This window comes from Eumetopias jubatus, unplaced genomic scaffold (assembly GCF_037043125.1).
Source record: "Eumetopias jubatus isolate StellerSeaLion01/CBP00866 unplaced genomic scaffold, mEumJub1_p1.0 scaffold_3, whole genome shotgun sequence".
Classification (NCBI taxonomy): domain Eukaryota; kingdom Metazoa; phylum Chordata; class Mammalia; order Carnivora; family Otariidae; genus Eumetopias; species Eumetopias jubatus.
Genome location: NW_028274809.1, coordinates 115,681,054 through 115,707,280, shown reverse-complemented (window position 1 = coordinate 115,707,280; position 26,227 = coordinate 115,681,054). Strand labels below are relative to the sequence as shown.

General features: G+C 36.6%; 1 protein-coding gene across 3 annotated transcripts in view; it reads left to right on the top strand.

The window, feature by feature from the left end:
• ZDHHC20 (zDHHC palmitoyltransferase 20) overlaps positions 1–4,477 on the top strand; it is a 70,315-nt gene extending 65,838 nt beyond the window's left edge. For all 3 annotated transcript variants that reach the window (XM_028104978.2, XM_028104958.2, XM_028104950.2), the window contains one exon: positions 950–4,477. Coding sequence is in view for 1 of the 3 variants with exons in the window: in XM_028104958.2 (XP_027960759.1) it covers positions 950–957 (8 nt within the window). In the remaining 2 variants the exon portion in view is untranslated. The remainder of the gene's footprint in view (positions 1–949) is intronic.
• The last annotated feature ends 21,750 nt before the right edge of the window (positions 4,478–26,227 follow it).

Here is a 26,227-nt window from a genome sequence, read left to right as displayed (position 1 = left end):
TAAACTGTAGTATCAGCAGTGAGTAATGTAACTAAGTTGAATTTTGAGGGATATAGTGAATTCTCTGTCTCTCCTGATACTTCAAAACACTGTCTGTTTAACTTAGGAGCTAGCTCAGTGACTCTTTAGCATTTTAGGCAGCTATTAGATTTTTTGAAGTCTTCCTTATAATGTGTATTGGTTGTCTTTTGCTCCACAACAAATTACCACAAACTTAGCAATTTCAGACAACGTCCATTTATTACCTCAGTTTTTCTGTGTCAGGAGAGTTCATTTTTTTCAAAGAGTTCTCATCTGGAGTCTCAATTAGGGGAACGTCTGCTTCCTTGCTCAGCATTTTCCATTAGCTTTCAGTTCCCTACAAAGGACCCAGAGCCCATGTCCAAAGTAACAGCCAGAGCCTAAGACCTAGACTGAATTGGAACAGCGCTCTCAGTGGGGGCTTGTGTGAGGCTGGACTCCGAAAATGAGTGGTGATTTTATCGTGTGATGATCATGTCGCCAGAACTGTAGCTGTGGTATAGTCCTGGTTTTAGGATTCTTAATGTGGGCAGGATAATGTCTGATGTGTGGTTGTTGAAAATCTCAGTGACCTGTAAGTGTTGCTCTGGGTATTTCCCCATCTCCTGTAGCAGTCTTATGAAGGGGTAGATAAGATATCTCTTCAGATTATGTCCAAATTAACAGTAAGGGAGAACTGTAAGAATCTACCTCTTTTAAAATGCTCTCTTGATTGCTTCAGAAGAAGAAAGTCAGAGATATCACTGATTTACTGTTTATAAAAATCTTTGTTATTATTACAATATTAGTAGTAGTAAAATATTTATTCTCTGTCTTTTTATTTTAGCAGCTTTATACCTTAGCCCACAGAACCATTTAATAAATCTTTATTTTCAGAAATATAAAATCAAGTTTTAACCAATAACTTCAGTTGTTTCTGATTTTGTAGGTTTATAAAAACATATTATGGACTGATATTTTCAGCTTTATTTACAAGAAAATGGTCAATGGAATGAAATAATTGAAGTATAACAGAAGATATATTTTTTAAAAAGGAAGCCTTTGTACAGATTGCCAGATCCACAGAAGAAGCATTACTCCAGAGCAGAAAGATGCCTTAATCTTAAATACACCCATTTGTGCTACATCAACTTACTGCTACAAAAGTGACTTAATTTTACTTTGGAAATAATACTTACCTGTTATGAGATGCTGTACTATGAGCTATCAAGTCACATGTTAACATGGCATATGTATTTTTTTGACACCTGAGTTACATAATTAGAGTGTTTCTTAGTATCCATATAAAGTTTCGTTCTGAAACACAAGCTGAAAAGTTGTCTTAACTGAAGTACATGTAGGGCAGTATGATGGCTTAAGGTGAATAATAATATCCATTTACTGTTGCTTGTACTGTGTAAGGAAGAGAAAATAACTTTTTTTTATTGGGTGTTTGCTAATTTATAATTACTGTTTTATACTTTTCAACATTTATAATAAAGTTTTTTATTGTTGGCTATAAAATAACACTCAGAAAGATTCAGATATCTAAATATAATTATTTAAAACATGGAGCACATTTGTATAATTCATTGATGGCTTAGTTCTAAGCGTTAATACAACCATGAAATGTAGTGTTGTGCCTGAGGCTTAAAGGAAACTTGGCAGTATAGGAAATAGGTTCTCTCTGCTTTTAAATTACTTTTTTGTTGAACTTTCATGGGTATTTTTATGGGCAGGGAGACACAAAGGCAAATGTGCTATAGAAATATTGGACACAGTCAGAATAGTGGCAGTGGCTAGAAGAAAAGTAAAGAGGAAGATGGGCAGGTATTGTAAGCTGTTAAAAGTTATTTCTGGTCCCAAGGTATTTAAAATGCAACATGCTATTGACTTTCAAATGTCAATTTAGGCGTTTACTAGAAATTACTTTGAAACTTTTTCCGGTATTCCTATAACAGCTTAAACAGTTACTTGAAAGGCAGTTTGAACTAGGGTAAAACTGCTTAGTGTAATTCCGCTTTCTGGAAAGAAATTCTAACCTAAGTGGTCATTTAAGATTTCTTGTCTGTGAGCAGTGAATTCCACTTTTACATGAAAAATTTTAAATCTGACTTCCTAAACACCAACCCCTTTCTGCCTGGTAGACCTACATCTCCTTTTCCTTTTGAAATGCAATCTAAGTGACAGGAATTGTTGCATTAATTCTAAGGGAAAATACTGTATCCTGTAAAGGAGAAACAAGGTAGAAATGTTACTCCTCACTTATCCTGTTTAGTCAAATATACACACACAAACCAAAATGATTGATTGCTTCCAGTATTGGGTAGAGATAAATCTTAACCAGCATCTGTAAGTATCAACCATTACAGTTTCCCTATCTGTAAAATGGAATTGGGAGGAAAGGGTGTTATGTATGAGTTGGACTGGATGACCTCACATTCTTTGATTCCTAATTTTGCAAAATTAACCTTACATTTCATTCATCCAACAAATATTTTCAGAGTACCTTCTGTATGCCAAACATATGGTAGGGATAGCTCTATAATTTCCTAGTGTAGCATAAATTTTATAGTCCGCTCTTCCAGATCTTCAGTTCGTAGGACTTGTCTAATTCCGTTGGCTATACTAATATTAGATTTTAAAAGGAAGTTATGTTTTTTTTTCCCCCTTTGAGCCAAAGGAATGAGTTAGCTTTGAAAATATAGTTTGGAATACTATTATTATGATTCTTCTGTCTTTATTTCAACTTTGTAGTCCTAATAATCTTGACTCTAGAAAACTGAGAGTTAAGGGATAACAAAATATCACTTCATTTTGGCATTTTGTGTATTATAAGGAAATTGTGAATGTTTAAACCTACTTGACTACTTTCAGAATTGTTCTCCTGGTACTTTTTGTGAGTATTTCTACATTTAGATCAAAGGATTTGCATGCACCTGATTAACAGTTGAGGAAACATAAATTTCCCCTTTAACCTATCCAGGCACTTTTGTGGTGGTGTATCTTTCTCTTTTAATTTGTATTTCACTGTCATCTTTAATAGCATAGCAAACACCTTTTCAGAAATTTTCACTTAAAGCCTTTGCTTTAATTTATGGCCAACATTTTGCCACATTCTAAATACTTGGCTGATTTATTCATACATATTAATGGTCATTCAACAAGGGCCTACAAACTGCATGGGAGTCAGGGCAAGGCTGCCTCTTTGGTATTTCAACTGGTATTGATTAGCTCTATCAACTCTTTGTGGGGGAAAGGTCAAAATGAAGGCCTTCAAAATGTATTAGTACTATCTTTGGTCTGTCAAACACTTTGAAGAGTTGTGGTGTGATATTTAATGAAAAGTTGAATTTCAGGGCTTGCCATTGCCATTAAAGACAAAGTCGACAGGAGTCTTGGTTTTACCTGGGTACAGATTTACTTGAATATTCAGTACCTGAGGCATCTGACCAATATCACTTTGCCAAACCAAAGAGCAGCTGCAGTACAGTAGTTATTGAACATGAACACGTTTACAGAGTTTAGTTCCATGATTTTTAAAAACCTTTTTACATATGGAATGGTTTTGATCCAATGTGTCTTAGGTGAATTTAACTGTAAGATTAGTTTAAATCAAATATGCAATGTTTACTTGAATTTTATTTCTTTTAGAAAGATTTTGACTATGTTTACAGGATTGTTCAAATTAAAGATTATCAGACACATGAGATGTCCATTCAGTAATCTTTAAAGCAAATGTATATTAAGGGCTTAGTGTTAGGATCTGTATATTTGGGGCACCGAATAGACAGTGACTTACAAATATGTTTTGCTTACATTTTGTTCTAGGACTAGCACTGCTATCAGTGGAAACTATTTTTAAAATAACTAATCTGTTATTAAGAAATTAATCATATTTTTGCATTTCAGCCAAAATAAAGAACCATATCTGATAATTTGTAAGACATAGGTAATATGTAAGCCTGAAATCCATGTGTTTCATATGATCTGAACTGTATTTTCCAATCTAAATTAAAAATGCAATATAGATTCAGAAAGTTCCATATTTTTCTAATGACTTCACTTTATATTGTTTTGTTGGGTTGCATAAAGAGGCAAGGAATTGTATTTGTATTAAAAGATTAAGAAAACTATTAGTCAAGTTTATTATATTTGTACATGATTGCAGATGAGGCTATGCCCATTTAAAAGAAAAGATGGACACTATTTTAAAGTGATCTTTAATAATGTTTTTATAGAAACAAATTTGAAATACAGTTTATTTTGGTTGTCTTTACTTATCAAGTACTGTAAGTCCTGTATTTGTTTCTCATAAGTATAATCCTGGACCACGACTTAATGTTAACTCTTTGCTTTGTCTTTTGGATGGCCTAACCTACATTAACATGAAGGCTGAACATTTTTAAACTTTTTTTTCAAAAATCATAATAATGATTTACTTTATTAATAAACAAAATCAAGTCCTGAAAGAACAGTTTTTTTGTTGTTGTTGTTATAAAGTGGTATTTACCAAATGAGAGAATAACTATTATTTTGGTCATCTTGAAAATTTGGTAAAATAGTGTTGAGAGAATTAGCTAATAATTTGGGAGTAACCACATCTAAGACAGGTACTATTTGGGTTCAGCAGTGTTTTAGTTTATGTAGGCCCGAGGTATGGATTGCTTTATTGAAATAGGATTTAAAGTTGCTTTCGCTGAACATAAGTTGATTTTCAATTCAAAAGTCACTTTAGGATTTTAAGTATCTTTGAAACATTGTAAGAGTTGTTGAATTATGGCTGTCAAAATGCCGAATAATGGGTTTTATCTTGTGTAGAATTCTTTTCGACATTTGTGTTCTAATTCCCTTCCAAGTCAACGAAGTTTTGATATTTGAAGCTGCTGGATAAAACAGGAAGGCTGTGAGAGCTGGGACTCCCAGCGTTTAGACTAGGAGAATTTCAGAACATTCGCAGGAACCAGTAGAGGCCAGTAGAGATGAAGCAACCTTTATGTTTTGTTTTTTTGGAAAGCAGAGGGTAGTTTAGAGCACTGTGTTTGGGGTAGGAAGGAAGATAGACTACAAACTGGCCAAAAGGCCGTTTTGACACCCAAAGCACTAATGACATCACGTTGGCTTTACTTTTCTCACTTCTCATAAGCTAACTTTTCGGAACCGTTCTGGAAAAGTTGAGTGATGTTGGCCTCTTTTACATGTCTTACACTCATGCACCCCAGAATCTAGAGGGATGAAAACTAACATTCAGTTTTTCTTCTGTGTAACATGTTTTTATGGATGTTTTAACACTCCCATGAAGTTAACCTCATTTTCTTTAACCCTCCATATCAGTGCCTTCCATCTGATATAGAGGATTTAAGTGCTGTTTCCACTCCTTGATTTACCAGCTGTTGTTCTTCAAGCAAGAATGTCACCTCTCAGCCCATTCTCCAGTAAGGTAATTCTCTTTATCCAGGATTTCCAATCCAGAGGCATGCTTTCATCACACTTCCCCGTGACTCCAAACCAGGGTAGGGCTCTGTGCTGCCCAAAGGGCCACACTATTATTACTAATTTAATTTAGCCATATATTGGTCACACATACTTTCAAGTCAACTCCCTAGATTATAAATTCTTGAGGACTTTTTTTGGTACTAACTACCCACAAAATGAACACTGAAGTTCAGAAAAGAATTGTAAGGAATTTTATGTTCATTACTCTGTCATGTCCCAAGTTCTCAAAGAAAAGTGAGCATCATAACCTATAAAATTATCCCAAACTTGAAAAAGATTTGTCAAACAATCCTTGACACATTTTAGTGGAAGTTTAGATTTATGCTGCAGTATCATTGCAGAGCAGTTTGGCAATATCAAGTTTTCAAATGCCCATATTCTCTGACCTACTTTGGGGAATTTCATAGATTTACTTCTACACTATGAGCAGTACATAAAGACACTAGTTGCAGAGCTGTTTAAAACAACAGAAGACTGGAAACAGCATGTCCTACCGCCGTTTATGGTGGCAGAATGCAAGAGAATATCTGAAGGGGTACACGAACTATTAGTAGGGTTGCCTCCAGAGGAAATGAGGGGTCAGGAATAGGTTACATTTCACTGTTTGCCCTTTCATACTATTTTATTTTTATGTTGTGTGTACATGTTACTTTTGGGAAAAAGAAAAATGGGTTAGGCATTCTATAGATCAGTGAGGGAGAAATAGGTTGGTTGAGATGTGATGCTGGACCTGTGTGCCAGCCATCTGGGAAAAAATGAAGTTGCTGTATCCTTCACACCCTACATCAGGACAAATTCCAGTTGGCTCATGAACTTAACAGAAAATGAAAACAAATACTGCAGAAAAAGAATGGGTAACAAGTTCTATAATGGGCTAGGAAAGGTATTTCTCAGTGGGCACAATACTGGTGGTCATGAAGAAAAACAGATTTGAGTACATGCAAATTTAAGAGGAAAACTAGCACTAATAGGAAAAAAGGGAGGTAGAACAAGAAGAAATTCACAAAAGAAATAGGGATCAATAATAGGATATAAAAAGATGCTTGGCTTCATTAATTAAGGAAACACAAGTGAAAACACTGATGAGATTATTTTTGCCTAAGATGGGCAGTAGCCAGTGTTGCTGAGGATATGGGCAGAGAAGCATTTTGGTGGGAATGTAAAATGGCCTAACTTCACTACAAAAGTAATTTGGCAATATATGTCCAAGTTTCACTGTGCATAATCTTGGTACTGGCCACTGTACTCAGGAGTTTATATAGAGATATGCACATAGGCTGGGTGTTTGAGAGGCTTTTGGAAAAGCAGCACATGTTCCTTTATAGGGAATCAGCTAAATTATGTTACTCTTTTCCAGAGACTACAATGAAGCCATTTAAAGAAGGTTTTGTATAGCTATATACATAAAAACTGAAGTATCTCCATGGGAAAGATCTCGAAGACATTACATATATAGTATGATCCCAACTAGAGCTTTCAAAGTACATGTTGTGTACCTGTGTGTTCAAACTCAGCCTATTTTTGAGCACCTGCTCCAGAGGATGGGTGAGTGCTGGGACCAGAGGGAGCATAGAGCCACAGCCTGCCCTGCCTTCCAGGGCTAACTGGGGGGGGGGGGGGGAGGGGGGGGCAGCTGCTCCTACCTCCTGGCTGGTGGGGGAATATGGGCACCCAGGACCTCTACACTGAGATGGTAAGGGAAGCTCCTAGGCCAGAATCCCAGAGCCCAAGCATGCAGAGTGAGGGCCCAGGACATCAGCAGGCCTCTGGGCATTCTTGGTACAGGGGACGAAAAATACCAGCTTATAAGGTGCCTCATTTGGCTGCTCGGAAGTGATGACCACCTGTTTGGAAGATTTACCAACCATAAACATGTGCATATAGTGTAGATAAGGAGCCGTAAACCTTTCCCTCAGCCTTTTAAACTTCAAGCCCTTGTTGGCAACATGTGGCCTTTCTAGATGCAGAGAAGCTGTCAACATATGCTAAAAGTACAATTAGAGAAACGACTTGTTTGTGATCATCTTTTTGTTAAAATTCACTCAAGAGACACATTATCTGGAAATGACTTTTGGAAATGCAATCTCTACATCATGTCTTGGATTCACGTCCCCATTTGTGTCCAGAGTTGGAGGAAAGGAGAGAAGACAATGAGAGACAGGGAAGGGTTTCCCCAGAACGTGTGTGCTGGAGCCATTTTCCAGATGTGTGCTGTCACTCAGCACTCCTGTACGTAGTGTATATAGTGATTAAACTTCAGTCCTTAATTCAAGTATGTAGCTTTTCTAGATATTTAGATGTGCTCATTATATTTAACAGTAGATATAGAAAGATAGGGTTAATATTTCACTCTTCTTAGATTTTCTTTCTAATAGAAACACTGAACCACTCTGAAAAATAATTTATCTATACTTTTCACTGAGTAGATGGAGGAGACTGAGAAGGGAAAATGCACATTTCCTGCAATGTTGCTGTATATGTGGTGTATACAATAGAAAAGGGTGTGCTCTGATTTCATATGACAGAGGGTAAATATTTATACTTTCTTGGTTAAATTCATAAGAAAGACTTTTGAACAATACTTTTAAGAAGTGATATTCTTAATCTACCTCTGGAGTACAACATGCCTGTATTTTGTCCTTTAGTTAGGTTGGGAACAAAAAAGTAAGGAAAGATTTTGCCAAAATGTCATATTTTGGAGACACTTTCAGATTATAACCATTCCTCCCCATGTGCATTTTATTCCAAACAGCTCTGCATAGAGTGAACCTTGTAGGTCCATATTTTAACATCTAGTCTTTCTAGACACTTTGAAGTGAAGATGTTTGTTACACATAGTAAAATAATGTGTTTTTTATACCTTTTTTTTTTTTTGGTTGTTAAATTCAAAACCTAATGTCCTGTGATGGAGTTTATTTAAAAAAAAAAAAAGGACTATCTTCTGGAACTGATGTTGTTAATCCATCTCTGAGCTGTATCACATTTATGAACTGGAAAAGTTACAAAAGAATGTATGAAAGGAAAGGTCCCATGCCATCTTCATTTTTAGAAAATGCTCCAAATTATACTTCATTCCATATGTGTGGGGGTTTTGGGGGTTTTTGTTTTGTTTTGTTTTCGGTTGTTAAATGATCCTTTATTGAAATGCTTTCCTTTGTAGTTCTTAACCAGCAGGGCATTCCACAGCGCTGCTGTTGACCTCATCTATGATGTCATGAGGGTGGTGGCCATCCACACTGCAGCCCACAGACCGGGCAGTCCCCAGGATCTCTTTAATGGTTCCAGACAGTTCTCTGGCTAAAGATTGGTGCCACATCTGTCGGGCATTGCTGACAATCTCATCAAAAGTGATATTTCCACTGTGCTTCATGTTTTCCTGCTTCTTTCTGTCTCTTGGCAGTTCCTTGAAGGCTTTGATAATCAGGGCGGAGGCAGAAGGTACCCCTTCAATCTGGGCCTGTCTGTTCTAACTACTCAATCTCACCGTCATCCTCAGACCCTTCCAATCACCAGTTGCCTTGATAATGTCATCACCAACCTTTTTTTTGGAGACAGAGCCAGGGGGCTGATCTTAGGAGCCAGGGCAGATGTGACACCAACTTCTCCACCAGTGCACCTCAGGTACACAAGTTTGATCTCACTGGGGTCAAACTTAGGGGTCATGATGGAGGTGGTGGATGAACCCGAATTCAGGATGACTGAAGAGTGGCACCATGGCCTCCTCAGAGCCAAAAACCAAAAGGTCCATATGTGTTTGTAGTGGATGAAATTAAGTTTCTTGGGGCACCTGGCAGGCTCAGTCGATGAAGCATCTGCCTTCAGCTCAGGTCATGGACTCAGGGTCCTGGGATCAAGCCCCGCATTGGGCTCCCTGCTCAGTGGGGAGCCTGCTTCTCCCTCTCCCTCTGCCGCTCCCTGTGCTTGTGCCCGTGGCTCGGTTGGGCAACTGCCTTCGGCCTGGGTCATGATCCCGGAGTCCTGGGATCGAGTCCCACATCGGGCTCCTTGCTCAGCAGGGAGCCTGCTTCTCCCTCTCTCTCCCTCTGCTTGTGCTCTCTCTGTCAAATAAATTTAAAAAAAAATTGTAAGTTTCTTGTTTTGAAACACACTAGATGTCTTGGGTGATGACACATGATATAGAGCTAGTGGAATAACATTTTATAAATATCTGTTTAATTTTATGTAAAATTGGAGAAATATTTATAGGTAGAATTGTTAAACCACTTGGAGAAGTACACATTCGGTACTTGTTCATTGGTTTGTGAGTGAGATAAAAGGTAGTACAAAGTTGAGGCTCTACAAATGTATTTCTATGTAGATTACAGCTGCAGATTGATCTGTATCAGTCAGCATTTTATATAGCCATAGTTTATAGATATGCTGTTAAACAGTTAACTGGAAAACATGCTTTCTTGCTAATACTCTAGTAGTATAGGTCAAATAATGATTAGTCTTAGAAGCATTCAGTTATATATTCTGTGCTTTATTGCTTAATGTCTTATTTTATACTGATTATTAAAAGAGAAGGGACTCTTCTAATTGAAATATTTACAGGGGCCTGATGTTCTGTCCTGCTTCTAAGATGAAACATTTTATCCTCCTACCAAAGACTAGACTTCCTTTCTTTATTAACTGAGTTGGTGATGTTCACTCATACTGATAAAAATGCTGGTGCTTCCAAACTTTGACACAGGACATTATTCATGACAAATGAAAAAGTGAGATATAAAACCATGTGTATGATCCTCAGTCATGTAAAAAATGTATATGCCTGTGTACTGTGCTCCGATATTGTGGGTTATAAGTGATTTTGTTTTGGGATGCCTGGGTGGTTCAGTAGGTTGAGTGTCCGACCCTTGGTTTCAGCTCAGGTCATGATCTCATAGGTGGTGGGATTGAGGCCCAAGTCAGGCTCCGGGCTCAGTGGGGAGTCTGCTTGAAGATTCTCTCTCCCTCTGCCCCACCCCCTGCTCATGCACTCTCCCTCTCTCTCTTTCTCTAAGAAAATATAAATCTTAAAAAAAAAGTGAATTTATTTTCAGTTTTCTATGATGAGCACATATTGCTTTTAAATTTGCAGAGAAAAACATATACAAAAGCATTGAAGGAGACTGGAAGGAAGCACCCAAACAGTTGGGAAAGAGGGAGGAGTCAGCAGAGCAGTAGTGAGGGGATCTTCTGTGTTTTGCTTTGTATGTTATATACTACATGAATCTTTCTTTTGGAAAGATTTGTTTAATTAAGAGATAGCGGGGGAATATCTTATTTGCCATTATACCTCCCATGCCTAAAAATAGTGCCAGTCACACAGTAGGCACTCAGTAGTTTCTCAGTGTGATTCTCTACATAGAAAACAATAACTGTGCAGACATGGAGATCTGGAAGGATATTATTTTTGTAACCAGGAAAAAAAAGTTCAGTCGTACCTTCTTATGACTGGAAGGTTATTTTCCAGTACCAATGCCAGGCATTGATGGCAGGAGTTCCACTTGGTAGGAACTGTGCCTGAGAAGTATGCAGCTGTGTGAGTACGTCTGTACACAGATACACATGACAGCATCATTTGTGATTGGAAACAATTAGAAACAACTAATTATCCATAATAAAAGATATTAAATACTTAATGGATATATCCACTCTCTGCAATACTGTGCATTTTTTTTTAAGTAAAAAGAAGTATCTATATAGACTGACAGAGAAGGTCCATGATACATTGTTGAGTGAAAAAAAGCAAGTTCAGACTATCAATACATGCAACAACTCCAGTAGATCTCAAGGAATTACTCTGAGTGAAACAAGCCAACATAATTCCATTTATATAACACTCTTGAAATAACAAACTTAGAGAAGTGAAGAATAGATGAGTAAGGTTGTCGGGGGTTGGGAAATAGAGAATGGAGTTATAAAGGGAGAGCATGAGAGAGCCCTGTGGTGATGGCACAGTTCTGTGCCTTGATTGTGGTGGTTACACAATTCCACATGTGACAAAATTGCATAGGAAACTATACACACTCACGAGTGAGTGTGTGTAAAACCATGAAATTGGAGTAAGCTCTAGGTTGTACCAATGTTGCTTTCCTGGTTTGATAATGTACTATAGTTATGTAAGATACTACCACTAGGGGAAACAGAGTGAAGGATACACAGGGCCCCTTAGTACTTTTTTTTTTTTTGCAACTTTCTGTGAATCTCTAATTCCAAATAATAAGTTGGAAAAAGCAAGTTGCAGAACAAAGTGTGTAGTGTGATTCCTTTTTTTTTTTTTTTTTTTTAAGTATGTTATGGGTGGCTCGGTCGGTTAAGCATCCAACTCTTGACTTCAGCTCAGGCCATGATCTCAGGGTCGTGGGATTGAGCCCTAGGTCAGTCTCCACACTGAGCAGGGAGTCTGCTTGAGGATCTTGTCTCCCTCTGCTCCCCCCAGGTTGCTCTCTCTCTCTCTCTCTCTCTCTCTCAAAACTAAATAAATATATCTATAAAAAATGTTATACACAACATGCACGTGTGTTTGTATGTCTGTAAGTTTTATATGCATAGGAAAACACCTAAAGGGTAGACAGCAAATTGTTCCTACTACTTAGCCTTGGAGACGAGGAGGGTAAGTGGGAGTGGGCTGACACAGGAGGGAAGATTTTTACTGCTTCCTCCACATGTTTGCACACTGTTTAGACTTTTTTCTCAATGGACTTTTATACTTTGATATTATTTTAGTAACCAATAAGAAATTTTGTGAGTGGTGCTTTTAAAACAGGAGGAAGAGAGGCTGTAAGAATGGTCAAGAAGTTATCACCTCCCTTTTTAAATAATGAAATCTAAACATCACAGGAATCATCTCAGTAAAATTCCTGTGGCATCAAAATAAATACAAAGTAACATCTGCTTCTTGGAAATTTCAACAAACCTTAGTTGTCAACATAAAGAGCACGGTCAACAGAAATATCCTTGACTATGGAGGTAAAGCTACCTGGCTAGAATCAGATTCGTGTGCCCTAAGGCTTTCAGGATTTGCACTGACACCACAAATAATGCTCTTGATTTCAGTTAGGGACAATTTATTGTACATAGTATAAGAGGAATTTAAGATTGTGGCTAGATATAAAGTTAATGTGAAACAATAATATATATGGTCTTTATCATGCTGCTCATACAGATCACTCACATGGGCAAATTATTCACGTTCAAGTTAAGGTATAAGGAAGGAAGAAAAACGGAATAGAAAGTCTTCCTTTTTAACAACACCCTTTTTAAAGAAAAACAAAAAGGACAGCAAGTAAGAAAAATATGAGGAATCAATGCTTTGGAGTTTTCTGGCTTCTGATATGAGAAAATGTGAGTTTCCACAATAGAGAAGGCTAGTGAGAAAATAGATGCTTTTAGGTGGAATAGAAAGTTTGGTTTTGAATATCTTAGCTTTGGGATAACATCTAGATAAAGATGTCAAATAATGGAATGTTTCAATCTGGAGCTTTTAAGAGATGCTACAAATTTTGTGCATCGTATCTATAGACTGGAAATGATCACCATTAATGGCAAATGTGTAGATAAGTATGTAAAATTCTATTTTATTATCTTAATTTCTCTAAAAGCTGTGCTTGTTTAAGACAAAAATTATAATGCTATATTGTGAGATTTGTAACATTAAAAGCACAAAAAAATGGGTTGGTAAATGGAACTATACAGTTGTAATGAAAGTAGTATAATATTAACTCTAAGTAGACTGATAAAGGTGTATTTCATAATTCTTGGAGAAACCACTAAAAATACTGCAGAGCGGTATAACCTAAAAGTGAACAGAGGAGCAAAAATGGAATAATAAGAAATGTTAACCCAAGAGAAATCGAGAGGAACTGAGACACAAAAATCAAATGAGATTAATAGAAAACAAATAGCAAAAAGCAGATCTTAATCATAACTTAAGTGTAAATATACTAAATACTACAAAGATAATTGTCAAATTGAATTTTTTTTTTTTTAAAGCAAGACCATAGGGGCATCTGGGTGGCTCAGTCACTTGGGTGTCTGACTCTTGATTTCAGCTCAGGTCATGATCTCAGGGTCGTGAGATCCAGTCTGGCATCGAGCTCCGTGCTGGGCATGGAGCCTGCTTAAGATTCTCTTTCTCCCTCTCCCTCTGCCCCTCGCCCCACACTCAAGCATGCACTCTCCCTCTCTCTCTAAGAAAAAAAAAAAGACCCTATTATATGATTATATCCTGTCTCTAAGAAATGTATTTTAAACACAAAGAAAAAAACTTCAAAGTAAAAGGATGAAAAAAATATATACGTCATGCAAACAGTCGTCAGATAAAATACACTTTCGTAATGATAAAAGATCAATACTTCAGGAAGGCGTAATATTTAAGGATTTATATGTGCCTAATTACAAAGCTTCAAAATAAAGTAAAAACAACTAACGGGCGAAATAGACAAACCTAGAGGCATAGTTGCAATATTTTAAATCCCTTTATAATTGATAAAATGCCTATACCAAAAGTCAGAATATAGAGTTGAGTGACACTATCACCCACCTTGACCTAACAGACATTTACAGAACAGTACACCCATTATCCTTAGAATGAACTTATCTCTGGGGCACCTGGGTGGCTCAGTCATTAAGCGTCTGCCTTCGGCTCAGGTCATGATCCCAGAGTCCTGGGATCAAGCCCCACATCAGGCTCCCTGCTCGGCGGGAAGCCTGATTCTCCCTCTCCCACTCCCCCTGCTTGTGTTCCCTCTCTCGCTGTGTCTCTCTCTGTCAAATAAATAAATAAAATCTTAAAAAAAAAAAAAGAATGCACTTATCTCCATTAACACATGGGTTGTTCACTAAGACCACATGGTGAGCCATAAAAAAATTTCAAAGATTTTGAAAGACTAGGGGCACCTGGGTGGCTCAGTTGGTTAAGCGTCTGCCTTCAGCTCAGGTCATGATCCCAGGGTCCTGGGATTGAGTCCCACATCGGACTTCCCTGCTCAGCGGGGAGCCTGCTTCTCCCTCCCCAATCCCGCTCATGCTCTCTCTCGCTATCTCTGTTGCTATCTCGGTCTCTCAAATAAATAAAATCTTTCAAAAAGATTTTTTTGAAAGATTGAAATATTTTTCAATGTCTTATTACCATGACAGAATAAAATTAGAAATTAATAGCAATAAAACATCTAAAGAATTGTTACCCTTCTTGCATGGTTACATATTTATATAGATATTAGCAGAAACACTAGTCTCCCCATGCCTAACACCTTGCAAACAATGCAGGTCAGATGGTGTAAACCTACATATGTGGTGGAACAATTGTACCATCAAACAGGAATCCTGAAATATGAATTTCTCCACCTCCATAGAATTTCTGTGCTCCTAAGAGAGAAGACAGGATCCTGGGTCCTCACCCCTTGGAATGCAACAATATTTCCCTGGATGGGAGACTAATAGGAAGATAATGCTCAACATCACTCCTGAGACTCCTGAGGTCTGGGTTATTCAATCACCCTTTCCATTAGTCTCTCCCCCTACTCTGGAATGTAACCATTTGGCTCCCAAAAAGATAAGAAAAGATTTATTATCTTCTGGGTGGCAACAATTAGTTCTACCTTTCAGGCACAAATGACTGCAGAGTGATAAAAGTAAACATCTTAAAATCAATTTTATAGCTCAAGAGGTCAAGACTTTGCAAGAACACTGAAAAATTCAGGAACAATTTGTCTTTTAATAGCACATAAATATATCAATGGGTGACAAAAGAAATCACAAAGGAAATTAGAAAATATTTTGAACTGAATGATAATGAAAATACAAAATATCAAAATCTGTCTTGTGCAACTAATGCAGTGCATACAGGAAATTTACAGATTTAAATGCTTACATTTAAAAGAGAGCCTTCAAAGTTGATCTGTCTAAATTAAGGGGCCAGAAGAAGAAAAGCAAATTAAACTCGAATGAAAAAAAGGTAAAAATAAAGAGCAGAGAATAATGATGTAGAATATAGAATATAGAAAAACAGTACAAAAACTAACAGAACCAAAAGTTCTCTGGAAGAATATCTAAAGTTGATCAGTAAGGTCTTGATCAATACACAAATTACTAATATCAGTAATGAAGAGGATACTCACTACAGGTCCTACTGATGTCAAGATGAAACAATCTGAGTAACAAAGAGTGAATATGTAATCAAAAACTTCTACACAACTTCCAGTTCCAGAACAAGAGTGAATAAAGGTATTACTTCCACTACGTGCAACCAAAATTTCTGGATATTATGTAGAAGTAGTGTCCGAAAAGTGAAGAGAAGGCAGACCATTTGGGAACCTCAGGACCCAAGAAACAACATGGCAGTTCCCTAGGTTTTCTTTTTGCCTCATATATCCGATACTGGGTGTTGGAGAAGCTGCCAGTGTGGAAACCCCAGTGGGAGCAGACAAAAAAAAGCCTGTTCTCTAGCCAAAAGAGCAAGAAGGAGCAACCTACCAAGACAAAACATTTAGACAGTAACTCCCTTACTAAGTCCAACAGCACACTTACACACACACAAAACCATAAAAGTGCAGCCCTCCACTTACCCTATCAGCAAAGCCCAGTGAGGAGCCTAGATTTCTATTCTCAATCGGCTGTCATGAGGTGTCCCCCCTTTCCTGCTGGGATGGCTTAAGAGGAAGCCAGGTGGCAAACTGGTGCTTTCACCACCATCCAATAATAATGAAACCTCACCTCTTACACAGTGACATTAGAGACTACAGGGGGAGGGGGCAATAAGGAGGGACCTCTTCAACAACCAGAGGTGGTGTCAGTGAAAGCCTCCTGGGGATCCCAAATACGGCCTCTACCCAGCAATAATGAGGCTCTCCAATGGAGTGTCAAATGGAAAACCTGGACTTTCACACCCATTTGGCAGAAATGAGACAGTACCTATTTCCTTAGGGGGCACGGTGTCAGAGGAGGCCTGCTAAAACAGAAGATTTAAGTAAGACCCATGGTCACATAATACCTAAAATGTCCAAGATACAATAAAAAATCGATCATACCAAGAACCAGAAAAACGTCATCTTGAGAGAAAATACAACAGGCGCCAACACTGACATGTTGGAGTTACCCGACAAGAATTTTAAAGCAGCCGTCATAAAAATATTTCAGGGAACAATTACATATATTCTTGAAACAAATGAAAAATAGAAAGTCTCAGCAAAGAAACAGAAGATATAAAGAAGAAACAAATGGAAGTTATACAACTGAAAAATACAATAACCAAAGTAGAAAACATAATGGATGGACTCAACAGTAGAATGGAGGGAACAGAAGAAAGATTTAGGGAAGGTGAAAATAGAATAATAGAAATTACCAATCTGAACAACAGAAAATGAACTCAGGGTCAGGGGTGGAAGGGGGAGAACAGAGCCTCAAGGACCTGTGGGACTGTGTCAAAAAAATCTAACATTCCCATTATTGGAGTTCAAGAAGAGGAAAAAGAGTGTGGGGCAGAAAAAGTATTTGTAAAAGTATGATTGAAAATTCTCCCAAATTTGACAAAATACATAAACTTGCAGATTTAGGAAGTTGAGTGAACCCCAAACAATAAAACATCCAAGCCAACACCGATCATAATCAAACTTCTGAAAACTAAAAGGAAACAATTCTCAAAAGCAGTGAGAGAAATGACACCTTACCTATAGGGAAAAACAAGTTGAATGGCAGTGGATTTGGATTTCTCATCTGAAAATAAGAAGCAAGAAGGAAGTGACACATTTTCCAAGTGCTGAGAGAAAGAACCATCAATGCGGAATCCTATATCTGGTGAAAATATTGTTCAGGAATAAAAGGGAAATCAAGACTTTCTCAGACAAATGAAAACTAAGTGAATTCATGGTGACAGATCATAGCTACACTTGTGGTGAGAGCAGCATAAGGTTTAGACTAGACGTTGAATCACTGTGTTGTATACCTGAAACTAATGTAACATTATGTGTCAACTATACTTCAATTTAAAAAAGTAAGTGAGAGGTGCCTGGGTGGCTCAGTCGTTAAGCTTCTGCCTTTGAGTCCTGATCGAGGGTCCCCGGGTCCTGGGATTGAGCCCCGCATCAGGCTCCCTGCTCCGCGGGAAGCCTGCTTCTCCCTTTCCCACTCCCCCTGGTTGTGTCCCCTCTCTCGCTGTCTCTCTCTGTGTCAAACAAATAAAATCTTAAAAAAATAAATAAATAACATAAGTGAATTCATTGCCAGCAGACCTACCTGGAAAGAATGCCTAAACAGTAAAGAAATGATAAAATAAGGATTCTTGCAACATCAGAAAGAAAGAAAGAAAGAAAGAAAAAGAAAGAAAGAAAGAAAGAAAGAAAGAAAGAAAGAAAGAAAGAAAGAAAGAAAGAAAGAAAGAAAGAAAGAAAGAAAGAAAGAAAGAAAGAAAGAAAAGAAAAGAAAGAAATAAAAGGAAGGAAGGAAGGAAAGGAGGAAGGAAGAAAGAAAAAGATGGAAAAAGCAATAACTTAGAGTTGGCTCCATGTTACATGTGATTGAAAAACTGGCTTCAGCGGCCATAATTACTAACATTTGGAGGTTCGTATCCAATAGGAATAGGAAGTCTCTCTAACCCAGCACTCCAAGAAAATCATCATTGCACCCCATGGACTCTCAGTGGATCACATAACATTCGCTGAACCAACCTCAACTACAGGTGTGCGATGTGCTCACTGGCTCCATTCTTGAGATGGAGGAAGAGCCCCACCTGCAGCAAAAGACTGAAAAAGGAGGGATAATTTCCTGGAGGAAAATCAGAGACTTATTAGCGGAAAAAAACTGTGTTCTGAAAAGCAATTAATAGATGTTTCACTATAATGAATAAATAATGATGAATAGCAAAATGGGGAAAAAACCCTTCACCACAAAGAAAACTCCAAACTCAGATTGTTTATTGGTGAATTCTATCAAACATCTGAAGAAGTAATAATACCAATGTTACATAAATCTTTCAGAAGATAAAGGAGGAGGCTCCCAACTTATTTTACATATGGCATAACTCAAATACCAAAACGAACAAAGGCATTACAAAAAATAGATTAAGTTCCCATATAAAATAGGCAAAATAATCCTTAACCAAACAAAGCAAATCAAATCCAGCAATATATAAAAAGAATAATATATATCATGACCAAGTGGGTTTTATCTCAGAAACACAAGATTGGTTAGAGATCTTAAAATCAACCCCTATAATCTAACATATTACCTGAATAATGGAGAAAAACCAAATGATTCTATCAGTGGATGCAGGAAAAGCATTTTATAAAATTCGGTATCATAAATGGTAAAAATGCTCAGGAAGCCAGGAATTCAAGGGAACAAGGCAAAATATCCACTCTCATCACTTCTATTCACTGTAATCCTGGAGGTTCCTATCCTATTATGGAGGTTCTGTCCTATTTCGTAAGGCAAGAGGAATAAATGAAATGCATGAGGAACAGAAAATAAGCAAAACTGTCCCTATTTGGAGATGACAATTCCTTTAAAAATTCCAAGGAATTGGTAACAATGAAAAAAACTGCTATAACAAATAAGATTAGCAAGGGCTCAGGATACAAGGTCAATATAAAAAATCAATTGTATTCTTATATGAGTATCAAAGGCATATAATAGTTATAATAAATTAAGGGAAATGAAAGTTTTCTACACTAAAAACTGTAAAACATTGCTGAAACAAAGAAGATTAAATAAATGGGGAGAGAGAACGAACACATTCATGGAGTGGAAGACTCAATATTTTCAAGGTGTCAGTTCTCCTCCAGATTTATTTGTAGATTCAATACAATCCTAACTGTGATCACAACAGGCTTCTTTTATGTTTAAGAAACTGAGAAGCTGACTCTAAAATGTATATGGAAACACAAAGGACCTAAAAGAACCAAAACAACTTTGAAAAAGAAGAACAAAATTGTAGGAGTTACACTTCAAAATTTACCCTGAAGCAAAAATAATTGAGACAGTGTGATATGGGCATAATCACAAAACAAATGGATGGAACAGAATAGAGTCCAGAAATATATGTACATTCATATAGTTTATGTATTTTCAGTAAAAATGCGATACAAATTTAATGGGGAAGTATTTTTGAATAAACAATACTGAACCAACAGAGTATCCAAATGTGAAACAAAAGTGAACTTTGATTCCTATCTGATACCATACACAAAATAATAGGAGAGATAGAGCATCAAGCTAAATATACAAGGTAAAACTAAAACGCTTTTAGAGGGAAAAATAGAAGAAAATCTTCATTATTTGGGCACAGGTAAAGATTTAGAACCCAAGGGGTGCCTGGCTGGCTCAGTCGGTAAAGCATGTGACTCTTGATCTCAGGGTAATGAGTTCAAGCCCCATGTTGGGTGTTGAGCTTACGTAAAAAAAAAAAGAGAGAGAGAGAACGCAAAGCAATAACCAAAAAATTGATAAATTAGACTGACAAAATTGACAAATTCTAACTGAAAAACTGTTAAGAAAATGAATTAGACAAGTCTCAGACTGTGAAGAAATAGTCACAAGACATTTCTGACACAGGACTTGTATCAAATATATATTAAGAAAACAACTACAATTCATTAATAAAAATCTAAACATGTGCAAAAGACTTGAATAGGGTCTTCAGAAAAGAAGCTACACAGATAGCCAAGATATATGTTAAAATATGCCAAACATTATTAGTCATCAGACAAGTACAAATTAAAACCACTCTGATACATTGCTGGTAGGAATGTAAACTGCTTTAAAACCACTTTGGGAAATATTTGACAATTTTTAAAATAGCTTTGTTAAAGAATAATTAACATAGAATAAAATACACATACATAAAATGTGCATTTTGATAAGATTTTACATATATAGCTATGAAATCATCACCACAATCAAGATGAAAATATCCACCACGCACAAAAGTTCCTTATGCCAGTTTGTAATCCCTTCCTCCTGCTTCTCCCTGCCTACCCATCTCTAAACCCAGGCAAACACTGATCCTTGCATTTCCTAGAATTTTATATAAATGGAATGTACTTTATGGGGTCATCTAACTTTTTTCACTCAGCCTAATTATTTTGAGATTCACTCATATTATTGTGTTTATCAGATCATTCATTCGTATTCATTTGTACAAGGATATACCACAAATTGTTTATCCATTCATCAATTGAAAGTTACTTAATTAGGGGTGCCTGGGTGGCTCAGATGGTTAAGCGTCTGCCTTCGGCTCGGGTCATGATCCCAGGGTCCTGGGATCGAGCCCTGCATCGGGCTCCCTGCTTTGCCGGGAGCCTGCTTCTCCCTCTCCCTTTGCTGTTCCCCCTGCTTGTGCTCTCTTGCTGTGTCTGTCAAATAAATAAAATCTTTAAAAAAAAAAAAAGAAGAAAGTTACTTGTTTCTAGTTTTTTATTAAAACAATAGAGCTGATATGAACATTTAGGTACAGGCCTTTCTATGAACACATGCTTTCATTTGTCTTAGGTAAATACCCAGAAGTAGAGTGGCTAAGTCATGATAATTGTACGTTTAACTTTTTAAGGAACTTCTAAACTGTTTCCAAAGCGGCTGCAACATTTTACATTCTTACCATTATGTAAGTATTCCAGGTGCTCCATACCCTTGATGACACTTGGTATTGTCAGTCTTTTATTTATTTTTTTTAAAGATTTTATTTATTTATTTGAGAGAGAGAGAATGAGAGACAGCATGAGAGGGAGGAGAGTCAGAGGGAGAAGCAGACTCCCCGCTGAGCAGGGAGCCCGATGTGGGACTTGATCCCGGGACTCCAGGATCATGACCTGAGCCGAAGGCAGTCGCTCAACCAACTGAGCCACCCAGGCGCCAGTCTTTTAAATCTTACACATTCTAATGGATATGTAGTGGTATATCAGGGTGGTTTTAATTTGCATTTCCCTAATGACTAATGATATTGAGCATTTGCTCATGGGTTTTTTGTTTTTTGGGTTTTTTTGCAATCCATTTATTTTCTTTGATGAAGTGTTTGTCCAAATACTTTGCCCATTCAAAAAAATTAGGTTGTTTTCTTGTTATTGAATTTTAAGAATGATTTACATATTCTGGATATGAGTCCTTCATCAGATATTTTTCTTCCAGTCTTTGGTTTTTCTTTTCATTCTTTTAAGAGAGTGTCTTTCAAAGAACAGAAGTTCTTAATTTTGATGAATTCTAGTTTATCAAATTTGGATTTTATAAATCATGATCTTCATACACATTTAAGAAATCTTTGCCTAACCCAAGGTCCCAAAGAGTTTTCCCCTATGTTTTCTATGGGAAGTTTTATACAAATTTTAGGTTTTATATTTAGTCCATGATCCATTTTGAAGTAATTTTTGGATATGACATGAGACACAGATGGAGATCATTTTTTGCATAAGAATATTCATTTGTTCCAGCGCCATGTTTTGGAAAAGGTTATCCTTTCTTCAGTGAGTTTCCTTTGTCTGTCTGTTAAAAATTAATAGACTATATACATGTGGTGTGTTTATGGACCTTCCATTTTATGTATCTGTGTGTTTTTTTTTTTTTTAAGTAGGCTCCACACCCAGCATGGAACCCAATGCAGGGCTTGAACTCACAACCCTGAGATCAAGACCTGAGCTGAGATCAAGAGTCAGAGGCTTAACCAACTGAGCCACCCAGGCGCCCCTATTTGTTTATCTTTATGTCAACACTACACTCCCTTAATTACTGAAGCTCTACATTAAGACTTGAAACTGGTAGTATTAAGTCCTCCAACTTTGTTTTTCTATTTCAAAATTGTTTTGGCTATTCTAGGTCCTCTGAATTTCCATATGAATTTTAGAATTAGCTAGTCGATTTCTAAAAATAAGAAAAAAATCCTATCGGGACTTGAAATGGAATTGTATTGATACTGTAGTTTTGGTAAAATTGGCATAGTTACCTTATTGGCTCTTCTGAACAATGTGCATAGAATATCTCTTCATTTCTTTAGGATTTCTTTGATTTCCCTCAAACACTTTATAATTTTCACTGTATGGTGTTGTACATTTTTTCAGACTTATTCTAAGTATTTCATATATTTTTAAAAGATTTTATTTATTTATTTGAGAGAGAACAAGAGAGAGAGCACAAGTGGGGGAAGGGGCAGAGGGAGAAGCAGGCTGCCTGCTGAGCAGGGAGCTCAATGGCAGACACTTAACCAACTGAGTCACTCATTATTTAATATACTTTAAAGAAGACTCTATACCCAATGTGGGGCTTGAATTGTCAACCCTGAGATCAAGAGTCACGTGACTGAGCCAGCCAGGCACCCTGTATTTCATATTTTTAGTACTACTGGAAATGGCACTTTAAAGATTTATTTATTTATTTTAGAGAGAGAGGGAGTGAGCATAAGTGGGAAGGACAGGAGGAGAGGGAGAAAGAATCTCAAGCAGAGTCTGCACTGAGCATGGAGCCCAGTGTGGGCTCCATCTCGTAATAGTGAGATTACAACCTGAGCTGAAACCAAGAGTTGGATGCTAAACCCACTGCACCACACAGGCACCCCTGGAAATGGCATTTAAAATTTTAATTTGTTCATTGATAGTATATAAAAATACAGTTGATTTTTGAGTATTGATCTCGTTCCTGCAACCTTACTAAATTCACTTGGTTTTGGTAGCATTTTTGTCATTTTCTATATAGACAAACATCATTTGTTAAGGACTGTTTTATTTCTTACTTTCAATCTGGATGGGTTTTATTTCCTAGTGCTTTATTACACTGACTATATAATCTAGTACAATACTGGTGAGAAGAGTCATCCTAACATTGTTCCTGATCTTAGGGGGAAACAATTAGTTCATTCACAAGTAAGTATGATGTTAGCAATAGGTTTTCTATACATTTTTAGAAATCCTTTGTTAGGTTAGGAAGTTTCCTTCTAATCATACTTTTCTGAGTGTTTTTATCAGGATTGGATGTTGATTTTGTCAAATGCTTTTGTCTAGATCTAAAGATATGATAATGTGTGTGTTAATCTGGTAAATTAGAGTGATTTGCAAATGCTAAACTAACCTCCCATTCAAGGGCTAACTTCACTTAGTCATGATGTTTTGACACCTTATAGGGTTTGATTTATTAAAATTTTACTTAGAGGGTTTTTTAATCTATGTATATGGGGCTATTTCTGTGGATTTCTTAACTTATAAAGTCTTTATGGTTTTGATATCAGGGTAATACTGGCTTCATACAATGAGTCAGGAAGTACTCCCTCCTCTTCAATTTCTTTACAAGTTTGTGTAGAATTGTTATTTCTTCCAGAGATATTTGGTAAAATTTACCAATGAAATTATCTGGGTCTGGATTTTTCTTTGTGGGAAAGTTTTTACCTACAAATTCAATTATCTAACAGATAAAAGGCCATTAATGTTATCTTTTTCTTCATAAAAGAGCTTGATAGTTTGCATGTTTTAAAAGATTTGTACATTTCATCTACTAGCCCAGTTTGTTGGCATAAAGTTGTTCATAATTATTTCCTTATTATCTTTTTAAAATCTGTAGAAACTCTACTGATGTCATCTTACTAATTTCTGATGATAGTAATTTGTATCTTCTCTCTTTTTTCCTGATCAGCCTGGACAGAGTTTTATCGATTTTATTGATTTTTTATAAGAGATCCATATTCTCCATTGTTTTTGCTTTCTATAGCATTGGTTTTTGCTTACTTTAGGGCTGACAGCTTTTTATTTTTTTAAGTTTCAGTACATTAAAAGTGACATTCCACTGTTTTCTAGATTACATTGCTTCCAATGAGAAATCTGCTAGTTTTTTTTTGTTTTTGTTTTTGTTTTTAAAGGAGATATATGTTTATTGAATACATTGCAAGGGAGCAGCGGGCGGGACAGCAAAGGAGAAACTGTCTGTCCAGGTCTCCCGTATTCTTTAATTCTACACACGTTTTCCTTTTTTCTGGATCCTTTTCAGATTTCCTCTTTGTGATTGATTTAACCAATTTTTTTTAAGATTTTATTATTTATTTGAGAGAGTGAGAATGAGAGAGAGAGAGCATGAGGGGAGAGGGGCAGAGAGAGAAGCTGACTCCCCACTGAGCAGGGAGCCTGAGCAGGGGCTCGATCCCAGGACCCCAGGATCATGATCTGAGCCGAAGGCAGACGCTTAGCTGACTGAGCCACCCAGGGGCCCCTGATTTTAACCAATTTCATTATGATGTGTTTAGTGTAGTTTTCTTCATTTTTCTTGAGTTTGTTGGATGTGTAGTTTTATAGAATTCATTACATTTTTATTTATTTTTTGCCATTATTTCTACAAATGTTTTTTGTGTACCCTCCTCTCTCTCTCTTCCTCTGGAGTCTCCAATTAAATGTATAATAGGTCACTTGAAATTGTCCCACAGATCACTTATTCAGTGTATTCATTTTCTAGTCTTTCTTTTTTCATTGTTTCACTTTTCACCTTGGTTAGTTTCTGATCCTGTGTCTTCAAGTTCACTAATCTTTTCTTCTACTATTGATCTCAGGTAGTGTATTTTTCAACTCACATCTCACACATTATCATTTTCATTTATAAGCATTCAACAAATATTTGACAAAAGACTTGTAACCATAATATATAAAAAACTTTTATCACTCAAAAACAAAAAGACAAATGATCTATATACAGTGGGTAAAAGATTTTGACACTTAAGAAAATTTATAGAAATGGGCAATAAACACCTGAAAACATGCTCAACATAATAGTTATCGGGGAAATGCAAATTAAAACCACAAATACCATAACACAATCTTTTGAATGGCTCATCTTTAGGAAACAGACTGACAAAATCAAGTATTGGAGAAATTGAAATTCTTTATATATTCTGGATACATTTCTGGTAGGAGTGTAAAAGGATAATACTTCTTTGGAAAGCAGTTTGGCAATTTCTTAAAAAGTCAAATATCCACTTACTTTACAACCCAGAGATTGAACTGCTGGGTTTTTACCAGAAAAAAAAATGAAACAAAACAAAACAAAAAACCAAATGCCGTATGTCCATATAAAGACTTGTAAAGGAATGTTCATAACAGCTTTATTCATAATAACAAAAAAGTGAAAGCAATCCAAATGTCCATCAATAGGACATTGTTAGATTGTGGCTTATCCGTACATTGGACAACTTCTTGGAAAAAAAGAAAAAAAAAAACTACTATTACACCAAAGCATGGGTGAATCTCAAAAATATTATGCTGCGAGAAGCCAGATACGAAAATACACATATCTTCTATCCAATTTATATGAAAATCCCAAAATGACTATCTGGCTATGTATAGTTCCAGAAGACAAATCAACGGTTGTTCAGGACTAAGACCAAGGGTTTTGCGTGTGTGTGTGTGTGTGTGTGTGTGTGTGTGTGTGTGTGTGTGTATTTTCCAAGAGTGGAATGGTGAGGTTGGTGAGAGATTGACTAAGAAAAAGGAAAAAAGAATCTTTTTTTTAAAAGATTTTATTTATTTATTCATGAGAGACAGAGAGAGAGAGAGAGAGAGAGAGAGGCAGAGGGAGAAGCCCGATGTGGGACTCGACCCCAGGACCCCAGGATCACGACCCGAGCCGAAGGTAGACACTCAACCATCTGAGCCACCCAGGCGCCCCAAAAAAAGAATCTTCTTAAGTAATGGATATATTCTATACCTGGATTGTGGTGATGGTTACATATAATGTCATTAAACTACAATATTATAAGTAGAGCTGATGATATATAAATTATAGGTCAATAAAAAAG